Below are 12016 nucleotides of genomic sequence, written 5' to 3'. Positions count from 1 at the left end.
ACAGTTTTCAAGGAAAAAGGCACTGGCCAATACATGTGCCTCATACAGAGACCCGTAGGGAGTACTAATCATTCATGCCGGACATTAGTAGTAATAATAGCTGCAGTTCTATGAGAAATACCGTCCTGTTTTCTTTGCAAACGTTTGGGCCTTTAAACCCATTTGAAGACATACTGTAATTGAAGGCTCTAGTGAGCAATTTCCAGAGAATCAGGGGTTTCTTTGCAGTGTAAACTGACGCGCATCTGCACTAGAACAGCATCTGAAAGGATGCGATTGGCCAAAGTCTCCCGTCACAGGCTTTTAAGCCTCAAAACAGAGCCCAAGAAGAAGTGCAGAAGGCTAGTTCTCTCTCAGACCGCTTGCATTATAAAATGCTAAAACGTTATTGTGCAATAATATCACAGTATTCGCCCCAATATCGCCAAAACATCTACGGATGTGTTGCCTCAGGGGTTGGCACAAGCCACCATGACACACACACGTGTAGCTGTGCGTCAGAGACTCTGGCTCACTAATCAGGTTGTGTGAAAACACGTAGCAAAGACGGGTTGATGGTTTTACGAGCACATTTTAATGTCTCCTCTTCCCACGGTACCTCTCCTGAAGGTCCTGGTAAATTACAGGTTCCTTTGATGTACCTGCCACTGTCTTTTCTTCCTCCCTATTAAAAACAATTCGACATTGAAATAAAGGGAAGGCTACGAGGCTGAAAACTGTGTTGACCTGTGTTGGGGGGGAAGTGGAGCCCGTGGGTACTGAAGGAATTTAGTGCGGTGGAAATGGACATTTTACTGAATTTATTAAGACAACAGGAAGACAAGGAGGAAGTTTGCATTACCAGTGGGGGAACATTAGAAATTAAAAATTAAGGCCTATTTCTAATATAAGAGGTGAAGGCCATTTGAGAATTCACAGTATGAGAGTCTAAGTCGGTGAGAATAATGGTTTTCAGATCTCTTTCCAATGTCGTTATATTTTTTAAACCCTTTATATTCATGGAGTATAACGGCGTTGTCTGGCCCTCTGACCTTGAGTAAAATCAATGTATGGATCTTTAGTTGAACAAAGTGTGTGTACCTAGATGCTGTATAACAGCTGTTTGGTGCGGAGCAGGTCGAGCTGAAGGCTGAAAATATGCTTGATGAGAGTGGATGTCATGGGCTGGGAAAACCAAATCGGTGAACCAAAAGATGTTAAAAATGTAGCTTTCATTTTTCCTTCTCTCCCCCTTTTCTTCTCTCGTATCTTCCTCTTTCCCATCTTGGGTTATCTCACATGGTTGGCTGCCATTCTGCTGCCTCGCTGCCAGACATGGACCAGGCTGCCTCCATCATTACTTCATGTTAATCAGACAGATGGGCTGGCGGCTGTCTTGCTCTAACACGCTACTCCTCTACTGCCAGTAAACACCACCTTTCCTGTTCATGCCCTTTACACCATGCAGTTGAGGGTCGTGTCTTCAATTATGTTTGCCGATTAGGGGCCAGTTATCACCGCCACGCCCCAATGAGGTTACTGCACATCACATCTGGGTTGAAATACACATGACATTTATTGCTTCTGTCCATCCAGGGAGAGGGATCCTCCTCTGTTGCTCTCCTGACGGGTTCTTCCCTTTTTTCCATGTGAAAGGTTATTTGTATATACTTCATGCATATTCAGAGGAGGGATGGGGGGGGATAACTTCTAACATAGATAAGCATTTTATTTAGGATGGAGGATTCAGCCCACCGCCTCTTTACAGTAAATCTTCAAGGACTGATCCACGATGTTCCATATTAGCATCTCTATTTACACATATTTTAGTTTTCCTGATTGCAGAAATATCAAATATTTGTCTTTGCATTGACGCGATGATGGTTCGTAAGATATCTCATACCAAAAAATGTTTTCATTAGTCCAGCAACATAGACTGCATCCACGTGTCAGTCTTTTCAAAATAAACTTTGACTTCACAAGAAACAACTTGTTTAGGTTTGGGCAACAACAATATGGTGGTTTGGGTTCAAATAACTACGGAAGGGGCTTCATGTAACTATAAAAGTGAAGTGAATTAATAACTCACACATTTGGGTTAAAATAATTTTATAACTAATATAAATTTGTGGCATTTGTCTCTATATACTTCATTGTTCATGATTACATTTTTAAAAACATGGTTAATGTGGTAATTCAAACTGCAACAAAACGGCTTGATAAGGTTAGTAAAACATCGAGGCTTTAAATAAGTACATTTGGTCTTTGACTTGAATAAAGTAAGTCAGTGTTGTCTTTTGGTCCTACATGGGACATGAACAGCAGCCTCCTGGGTTAAAGTCCTGCTGACTCACTCATCGAGCCTGACCTCCAGCCAAGACTGTATAACAATGACTAGGATTGGAAACATATTTAATGGGCTTCCCCTCGAATCGCAATATACAATGCAGTCTGAAAGACACCAGTTGTTCGTTTATTATTATTATGTATTTATGATGTTACAATTCACAATGGAAATGAGTTGATTCAAAATAATACTTTTAATTTAAATAATGGACCAGAATGAATGAAATAAAACACATCAAAAAAGACTAAGATAAAAGTCCCAGTGGAGGATCCCTGGACAGTTAAATGTGTGTTTATTAACTGGCCTCTTGCCTCTTGTCATTTTAGGCAAAGCCAGTTGAGTCACCCCCTACCAGTTATCTATACCAGTGCCGTTATCTATACACTTGGATTTAGAGAGATAATGTGCATGCTCTTGGTCAGTTTCAGAAGGGAACCTGCCTGTTCTCCGGCTAAGACACTGGACCGCCGAGGCCGATTATCTGCACCAATCCCTCAGTGTCAGAGTTAAAAGCTCAGGGGGGTGGGGGGGGGTCTGCCGCTTCCTCCTGTGGCTCACACCAGACTGCGTGCAAGAGACGCTTATTATTATTTGTATGCATAAAATGGAACGGTCTCACATTTGTGCATTTACAATGTGTGAGTGTGTGTCGTCCCCCCCCCTCCCCTCTTGTGCGGCGGCTCTAAACCTTCAACTCGAGCTTGAATCAGATTAACAGCTTCAGTGAGCGTGGAGAGCGGGCCGGCCGAGGGCGTTGGCAATTCCCCCAGCACTGTTAGTTGGGGGGGATGATTAGCGCTGGTATTTTGGACACGGCGGGGGAACTGAGAAAACACACGGATGGAGGAAGAGCTTAGGAAGCTGCACGTGCACACCCGTACCTTAAGAAAGGCCGCTTGCATCGGACGAAGGATTTGGGGGAGATTTGCTGAACAATGTTCGAATAGCACATTTTATGAAAGAAAAAGGTTTGACCATATGCCATTGTTTCTGTGCAGAGGTTATTAGAGTTTGTGTGGCTTTCCTATGAATCACATAAGCTTCCATGTGTGTGAACGGGGCATTAGACGCAGACGGATAGAGAAAAGGACAAGGAGTGAGGTGGGGATGAATAGGAGCATGGTGAAGGGGGATAATGTCAGAGCGAGGGGGAGGCCGGCTGGACATTGACCTAATCGGCCTTGAGCGTCCTATAATGAGAGCAAAGGGGGGAAGGGGGAGGCAAACATGGTAAGCTTTGTTCTTCGAAAAGTGAAATCTGATGTTTCATTTTGACTTTAATATGCACACAATGTTGTTGTCGCGCTGGGAGAAGTGGATAGAATTCAAGGGATCAAGTGACCAGAAAAGAATGGTCCTAAATAGTGTAAAGAGCGATTGTTGACCCCCTATTGTTTTTCATTTTCTTCATTTATATATTTATTTATTTGAATCTTCTTTTTTGTCAATTACAATGTTTTGTCCCGTTCTTTGTTACTTGAAAAAATCTATAAATATAAAGTCAAAAAAATCAAAATTATTATTGCATAATAAATATGCACACGATGTGCCCACAGATGCCTTCTGCAGTCATTTGGGCTCCTGATGATCAATGTGTTAAATATAACGTGGGTCTCGTGATGGAGGCTACTTTTCTCTTTTTCTTTGTGTGTGTATGAGGACGATGTGTTCCTCTGGCTGACTAGTTTAAAGTTATTAAATACTGGCTACTGTGTTAGGAATAAATATCATGAAGATAGAATTAAGAACTGGTAGAAGAAGAGACTCATGAGAGAATTAAAAGAAAAGTAGAGGGGAAACTTAGCTCAGTACATGTACGCTCTAGTCTGTGTCCAGGCTCCACTTTTTACATTGCACACGCACCACAGCTGCTGGTACTCTATTTTAACTTAAGTCCTAGATTCGAGTAGTAACCTCGGCAACGGGGGTTTAGCTAGGGGCGTACCCTATTTTCCTCGAGCCAGGTTTTTAGGAAGAGCTCTTCCTAAAAGGCCCAGGGAACAGTTACATCAGATCTTGCTAAATGGCTTTGCCCGCAGCTATTTTCTACTGGAATGCGCCGCGGCAAGTCTTTCCTTTTGTTTTCACCGACCGCTGATCGCACATTAATATGTCATTTATTTTGTGGTATGCAGTGTATTTTGTACGTCGTGAATTTCTGTGTGAAATATAAAGCTATGGATCTGCAGCATTTGAGGTGTAAACATATGAACGCTCAAAGTCACGAGTCCTTTGTAGGAAGTCAACAGAAAGAAAGAGTTAATCAGAAAAATAAACACAAGAATACACGCTAGCCGACTAGATTACACAATACATTTCCACGATGGTACATGCCGATGATTAATTGCCCTCATCATGAAACACCTCTCCCTTCTCATCCTCATCATGGCTTCTTCCCCTCCTGTCATTGTTTTCCTCCATCCTGACCTCTCCTCAAATGCCTCACTCTTGTGTGTCATTGAATCCAGGTAGATACACTTCATCCTTAGTCATTGTGGTGACTGATGCGTTGTCATGGAGTCAGCAGCCAGTGTCAGTGTGACGGCAAGTGGAGTCTGAAGGCTTTTAATTCACCTGAAATATGTCTCCCTGTCAGAAACCGAGATTAGGCCGTTAGAAAAAAAGAAATGAACTTTTCCTTTCCATAAAGGCATATTGATGTCTTCAAGGTTGATGTTGTCTTTTGGATTTGTCTGCCAGGCTGCACTTTATTGAACTTCCAGGGTGGATCGGAATTATTGCTGCACGTGTGCAAATGTGTTGCAAGTGCCGACATGTGCAGGATGACATGGGATGTAATGACAACCAGTATTGAAAATGATCCTTAGCTATATGGGGATTTATGCACATGATAATAGGGATGCACCCGTTGCAATGTTCCGGGCTGATTCCAATTGTTTTTTTTAAGTCTAATGCAGACTCCTTCTAAGAACTAGAAATGTCAGCAAGGCTTTTTATACCGTTAGGAAGTTAACCAGGTCTTAATTCCCTCTCTAATATCTACTTTATATTGCTTTGAAAACATCTCCTTCAAAACAACTCGATGTATTTAAGTTCCTCATGCATCTGTTGTGGAACAATAACAATCATTAGGCTTCTTCCCGATGTTCAGCCACCAACCTCCAACTGCGTGACGCTTGTGTGTGCTGCAGATGGAGAAGTCGACCTGAGCCGTGTCTTCGTCCTCGCTACATTGATTCAAATAGAAGCCGATCGGTTCTTGCCAGACGCTTGTGACGGAGCCGCCTGAAGAACAGACTCCCTGTGTCGCCACACCGATGCTAACATCGGCGTGCTAACATACTCGTGGCAACAGGGTTGGAGAACTACCCCCCAGAAAGGTCATCCAAGATAAGTGGTCTGGTCCAGAAAAACATCGGGCAAATCCATCCATCCATTTTCAATACCGCTTATCCTCATTAGGGTTGCGGGGGGCGCTGGAGCCTATCCCAGCTGACATCGGGCAAATATTCATGATAAATTAACGGGAGTCACAAGGGGTGTTGTGGTGGATGCGGGTCGACAAAGCCCCCAAACCCTGCATTCCAGTCCCAGAACACACAGTTCTGGGACTGGAATGCAGGGTTTGGGCCACAGTAATCTGAAAATCACATGAAAAATTGATTTTCCTTGAGCAATTACCTAATTAAGTGTGAAGCACGCCGCTCAGGCACCCGGTGATTTATTCTGTGAACCTCAGTCACGAATACGGAAACTCCACAGACTCTCTGATGACCTGCAGATGAATGTGAGGAATGTCCCCCCCGAGGCTTCAGATGTTTCTTCTTGCCCAAGCCTGCTCTTTTAGTCATTTACAGTAAGGACACGGTGCAGGTAACCAGTCAGTTTCAGTGGGGGGGGCAACGTTTCAGCTTAAAGGATTACAAGGCCCTCGGTGGGCGGAGACAATGTTGTGTGTCCCTTTTTTTGGCCGAGGGAACCATTTCAATCCACCAGGAAACCGGGGACTTGCTCAGCCCTGAAGCTACGAGGAACGCTCAGTGCCTCCCAAGGTGGTATTTTGGAGGAACAGCTGGGTTGCAACCTTATCGGATGTCAGTTGCAACTGACAGCAGAGACAGCAACGCTTGGGGTTGGCTTTGAACAAACTGTTTCTTTTTGGAGGGTTGTTCAAACACGTCTAGAGGTTAAGTGTTTATTCTGGATTCGAAGACGAAGGAAAAGGCCCGTTACCATGGGGATGGGGGTGGGGGTTGATCCACGATCAGGCGTCGCCATGTTGAGAGCCGGTTCTGCGAGGCAATGAACATGTTCCCAACCTATCTATCTGAATAACTTGTGTTATAATCATCAGCTGGAACTTTATAACAGCCATCCAAATAATGCGTACGAGTTAACAGACCAATTATGAACAATGAGCAAAGTGGTACAAATATCTGTGTAACGTTTACCAAACAATTTCTTAAAGGTTTACAAATCATTCATAAATACTTAATATGTTATACAACATGGTGTAATGTGTGCAACAATAAACCATTAAAATAAAAAATTGGATAATTATTAATATTAGGTAAAGTTTTTTTATAACTTAAATAACTATTAACTCAAGTTTAATAAATGATCAATTTACAATGTTATTATAAACTGTTTGCCAAATCTCAAATCTGATCCCAAGCCGTCTTGGTTTCCTCAGACTCCCTAAGAAGCAGGATCGGTACGACTCTTCATACGACTCTTCATACTTCATACTTCATACATAGCTATTTGCAACTACAGCTTACATTTCTTGTCATTGTGTAGATTTTTAATTTCCCCCTTATTGATGTTGTATATTGTATATACAAGTTACATGGTTGCACTTTTTTCTACTGGCCGTACCTCATCTCAACCTTCTGAATCCAGAAGGTGCTGCACCTCGTTTCAGACACAACGAGCACCTAGTTGGTAGCATACTGACGTCTGTCTTGTGAACTGTAACAACAGACCCCTCCGCTCAGTCTTCTTGGTCTTTCCATCCCGTTGTCGTCCATGTTAACCTGTTGACCCCCCCGACCATGACAACGGACATCACACAAGTACTCAGACTCATGTGGCTGGATGTCTACATGCCAATGGCAGTGCTCCACATCACCTGAAGTGGACGACAGTAGAGCGACACCCCCTTTTCCAAAAAAAAAAGCATAGCCGACCGCGAGGCACATTTTTATCCATTATTGCTGAAAGATTACTTACTAAAGTTAAAATATCATATGAAAGATTTATAGTTCCGAAGATCTGAATGTCACCCGGAAGAGAAATAGGGAAATGAAAAAGGAAATACTGTACTGACTTGATTTTGATGAGCTGATGATTTATGTCGATCAGCTCATCGTGCATCCTGACGATTATCTTATTTTATTATATTGACATATATATTGACATATTGATTATTATATTATCTTGCATTGACACCATGCAGCCTCCTGTCACACACAGGCAGACTGCAAGACAAGGAAACAAGCAACAAGAGTTTGCATTCATTAAATGCTCAGTGGTCACGGTATGTTAAATTAATGTAATATACAGGGTGTGTCTCTTATTGACTTTCATGCATATGAAACAGGTGGACTTGTAATATGCGTATTCCGCCTGCGCCTGTCTTTTTTAGCGCCTGTCTCTTTAAGCGCCTGTCTTTTTTAGCGCCTGTCTCTTTAAGCGCCTGTCTTTTTTAGCGCCTGTCTCTTTAAGCGCCTGTCTTTTTTAGCGCCTGTCTCTTTAATCGCCTGTCTTTTTTAGCGCCTGTCTTTTTTAGCGCCTGTCTCTTTAAGCAAATCCCCTCTTTATGTTCGCAGTCATCTGTTTGTCCATTATATGTACTCATGTGACAGCATGAGAGGAAACTGCATTTCCTGTCAAACACCAAAGGTTATTTTGAAAGGAAAGAACCTGTAGCTAGAGGGGCAACTCGAGCATCACAGTTTGAAGCGCAGGGCCCCTGATCAGGGGTTAGCATTTGATAAGCTGGGTGTGAGAACGCGTTGGCGTGCGTTGCGTTGCAACAAACACAAAAACTTCTGTGAGACATGAAATGCGCATCACCACCTGCTTCTCTGTTGGAATACTATAATTACACGGGGTGACACATGAGAGTAGTATGCTGATACCGGATTTCTGTCCTTTGACTTTGTCATCGATTGTATCCGTTTTTCTTCAAGGGAATACTGGCGTTTAGTTTAATACTGGTAATGTCCAGCCAGGGTTGACAGCCCATAATAAAAGAATATGAATATTAAAACGAGCACATACTGGTTAGCGTCCTTGTGAAATACTGTACGACTGTGCATACATAATGTTTCTTGGCTTGATCTCTTCATATTCAGTACAGCTGTGAAGCATAAGCCCATCCCAGCTGCAAGTAACCGTCCAATCACTGAACACACCTATCTTTAGGGTTCACCTGGCCTGTGCTGTAGGAAACAGAGGAGCCGCTGGCCTTTTTGTCATCGCTAGGGGTTTAATAAGAACAAAGTGTATTGTTTAAGGTTTATTAAACTAATCTTTGCCTTAACTCCAAGATTAACCTTACCTTGGTTCGGTCTCAACACGAGTGCTATCTGCTGTAAGTGCAAACGAGTAAACTTGCTAAAGGGTTTCCCGAATGAACTCTCAATTTGCATATATGTCGGTGTTGTGTTTACTGTTTGCTTCTGCTGCCCCCAAATGGCTCGAAAAAATCACCGATTGAAGTTTTGAAAAGTGGAGCAAAGGGAAACAAATGAAAAACACTTCCACCGCAAGTTTCCCCCTCGTCAATCTGTCCGATGGCCAACAGTAGAAGACAGTGGCTGCAGTTAGACAATGCTAATAAGTGGAACAACAGTACCAGTAAGTGGGAATAACTCTTCCCTGATGTTTTACACCACCAGCACATCTTGACCCGTGCTGACTGGGTGTCGAAAACATCTGCCTTTGCGAGCGTGCTCAGACCAATGACACCATGTCATACTATGAACTCCTACTGATCACAGCAGGGTCTAAAAAACTCTTCTGGGAGCGAGAGATGACAGATGATATACTGCAGCAAGAGTAGACACTTCAGGTAGGGCTCGTCTTTCATTGCTTTCATTTTTGGCTCCGACTGGAGGAAGTAAGACAGGAGCCAGCAGCTGTGGTGGCGTGATGCAAGCCTTGACTAATATTTCCAGTACTGCTCATGAACACAGTTCATGCAGTAGACGCTGTTCAATATGGAACAAGGCGTCACCTCCGAGAATCATCCTACTCCTCCCCGGCATTGAACTGGCAACCTTCCCTATCACAAAACTGCCTCTCCACCACGTAAAATACAAGTGAATGAAAACATTTTTGTACATGTACTACGAGCAGAATTGTGGGTGTTTCATGGCCACATGGCATGCTGTACATGTCGCAGCACGTCAGCTCCCGTAACTGTTTGTTCGTACACAGGCTGCTGCTGTTATTTACAATGTGGGAACTGAGTTCAAGCCAAAAGGTTCCCACAAAGCCACACATGTATGTCGAATTAGCTATTAGAGGTTCCTGTTTTTGAATGTAAACGTAGACGTGCAGATGACTAGAAACTGGAATACGTTGGAAGAAAACGCGAAAGAAGTCATGATTCTCAGGCAAGTTCTGAAGTTATAAGACATTGGAGGCGGTTCTGTACTCTCACGTGATTCGTATTCATCCCGTGAGATCGTGAGCCAGAAAGTGCACGGCTGCCTCTTGGAAAGTCAGGTGATGCAATATGAAGAGTGACAAAGTCGCCGTGGAGAGGAGATCAGGGCAAGCAAACACGGGACTTTCACTCAGGAGGCCGCTGTTTGTGTCCTGTACGTGTCAACGTTGACTTCTTTTACTAGACTTGTGTTACGTGACTTACGTACTTAACTAACGCATGATCTCTGTAAAGAACTTACTTTATTTGAGCCCAAACCGTTCTTTACCTAAACCTAACCAAGTAGTTTCGTTGCCCCAACAGGTTCTGATCGCTTGTGTTGCTGCATATTCGTAGGAGAATGGACACAATGTTTTAAATAACTTTTCGTAAGATATCATACGCATCATTGTATGAGAGTACGTTGCCTCAAGCACGCTCCTCTCTCCTCCCTATTGAGGGGCTGTGTTAATAGTGAATGAACATAGAAAACTGTATTTCATGACTGTATTGAAGACAAACATATCTCTTAAAAGTGTCTCTCTCTCTGTCTCTGCAGATCTTGCAGGTGAATCTAGTGATGTCCATCCTGCTGTACGTGATGGTCCTCGTGTACCTCTATGGTATCCAGGCGACCAACATGGACAGCAGTCGCCAGGGGCAACAGCAGCAGCAGCAGCAGCCGAGTCCCGACCCCTTAAACTCCCTTATCATCCAGCTGCTTCAGGCGGACCTGACGAGGGGGAAGACCAGGGGGAACCAAAGCCAACAGGGGAAAAGCAGGGACACCGATCCCCCGGACACGCTGCCCCCCATTCTCACCGCTAACTTACCTTTGGAGGAGCAGGGCGATGCAGAGCAGTGGGGGACGGGGGGCCGCAGCGACGACCAGGAGGTGATGCTGTTGAACTCGGACGTTCTCAGGCAGCACAAGCGGTACAACTCGCCCCGGGTGCTGCTGAGCGACCGTCCGCCGCTGCAGCCCCCGCCGCTGTACCTCACGGACGACTACGTCAGTGGCGGATCGGACGGGGCGGCGGCCAACAAGACGCGGAAGAAGCGCTACGTCGAGCACAAGAGCTATCGTGGGGAATATTCTGTGTGCGACAGCGAGAGCCAGTGGGTGACAAATAAAACCCAAGCAGTGGACACGGGGGGCTACCCCGTCACCGTCCTGGCCAAATTTAAAATCAGTGCCACGCAGGACATCAAACAGTTCTTTTATGAGACACGCTGTCGGACCCCCAGGCCCTTCAAAGGTGGCTGCAGGGGCATCGATGACAAGAACTGGAACTCGCAGTGCAAGACGACGCAGACGTACGTCCGGGCGCTGACGCAAGTCCGCAATTCAGTGGGCTGGAGGTGGATTCGCATAGACACCTCGTGCGTCTGCGCGCTGTCAAGGAAACGTCGCAGGACGTAAACCAAACCACGCACGCCCACGCTGGTGACTACCGGTTTCTACTCCCTGTATCGGATTCTACTTCCTGTTCACGGTGCCCCACCCCACCCACCACCACCGGGTGATGTGTCACGGTGGTGCAGAGCAACACTCTGCTCTGAACTGGAACTTCTCCTGAAGAATTCTTGGGTCCGTTTAAACGATATTTCACTTTAATGTGCCGCAAACCCACAAGTCCGCTGTTACGGAAGAACTCGTGAGAGAGGGGCTGGGGGAGGGAGGGGGGGGGGAACTGTACATATAAATTATTTAAATTATATGAAATGCATGTAGTTTATACATGTTTATCGATCTATATATGACTTATGAATATATGTGTGTTATTTATTGAAGGAGGTCTTCTCAAAAGGAAGAAAATGTCTACAAAAAAAGGAACGAAACAAGCTATGAACTCACTTTTAATACGGAGCTGGGCGGCAAAGGTGCTTCACGGTAAGATTTGACATGTGCCTTGACCAGTGTGGCTACAGAGCAGAGAGGTAATGACATGGTAATTCACAGACAGCAGTTGCCGACACATTTCTTTTGGAGGGATGAACCTCAAAAATCATCCTATGGCGAAAAACACCCATTTGAGATTTGTGACCAAACATTCCCACCGCGTCCACCA

General features: G+C 44.4%; 1 protein-coding gene across 1 annotated transcript in view; it reads left to right on the top strand.

Annotated features, from left to right (window-relative positions):
- The window catches only part of ntf3 (neurotrophin 3), a 30303-nt gene extending 18936 nt beyond the window's left edge, over positions 1 to 11367 (top strand). The window contains exon 2 of the mRNA XM_034526443.1: positions 10504 to 11367. Within this exon, the coding sequence (XP_034382334.1) occupies positions 10504 to 11367 (864 nt within the window). The remainder of the gene's footprint in view (positions 1 to 10503) is intronic.
- Positions 11368 to 12016: the final 649 nt, after the last annotated feature.

Source organism: Cyclopterus lumpus, chromosome 23 (assembly GCF_009769545.1).
Source record: "Cyclopterus lumpus isolate fCycLum1 chromosome 23, fCycLum1.pri, whole genome shotgun sequence".
NCBI classification, from domain to species: domain Eukaryota; kingdom Metazoa; phylum Chordata; class Actinopteri; order Perciformes; family Cyclopteridae; genus Cyclopterus; species Cyclopterus lumpus.
This window is presented reverse-complemented; position numbering and strand designations above follow the sequence as displayed.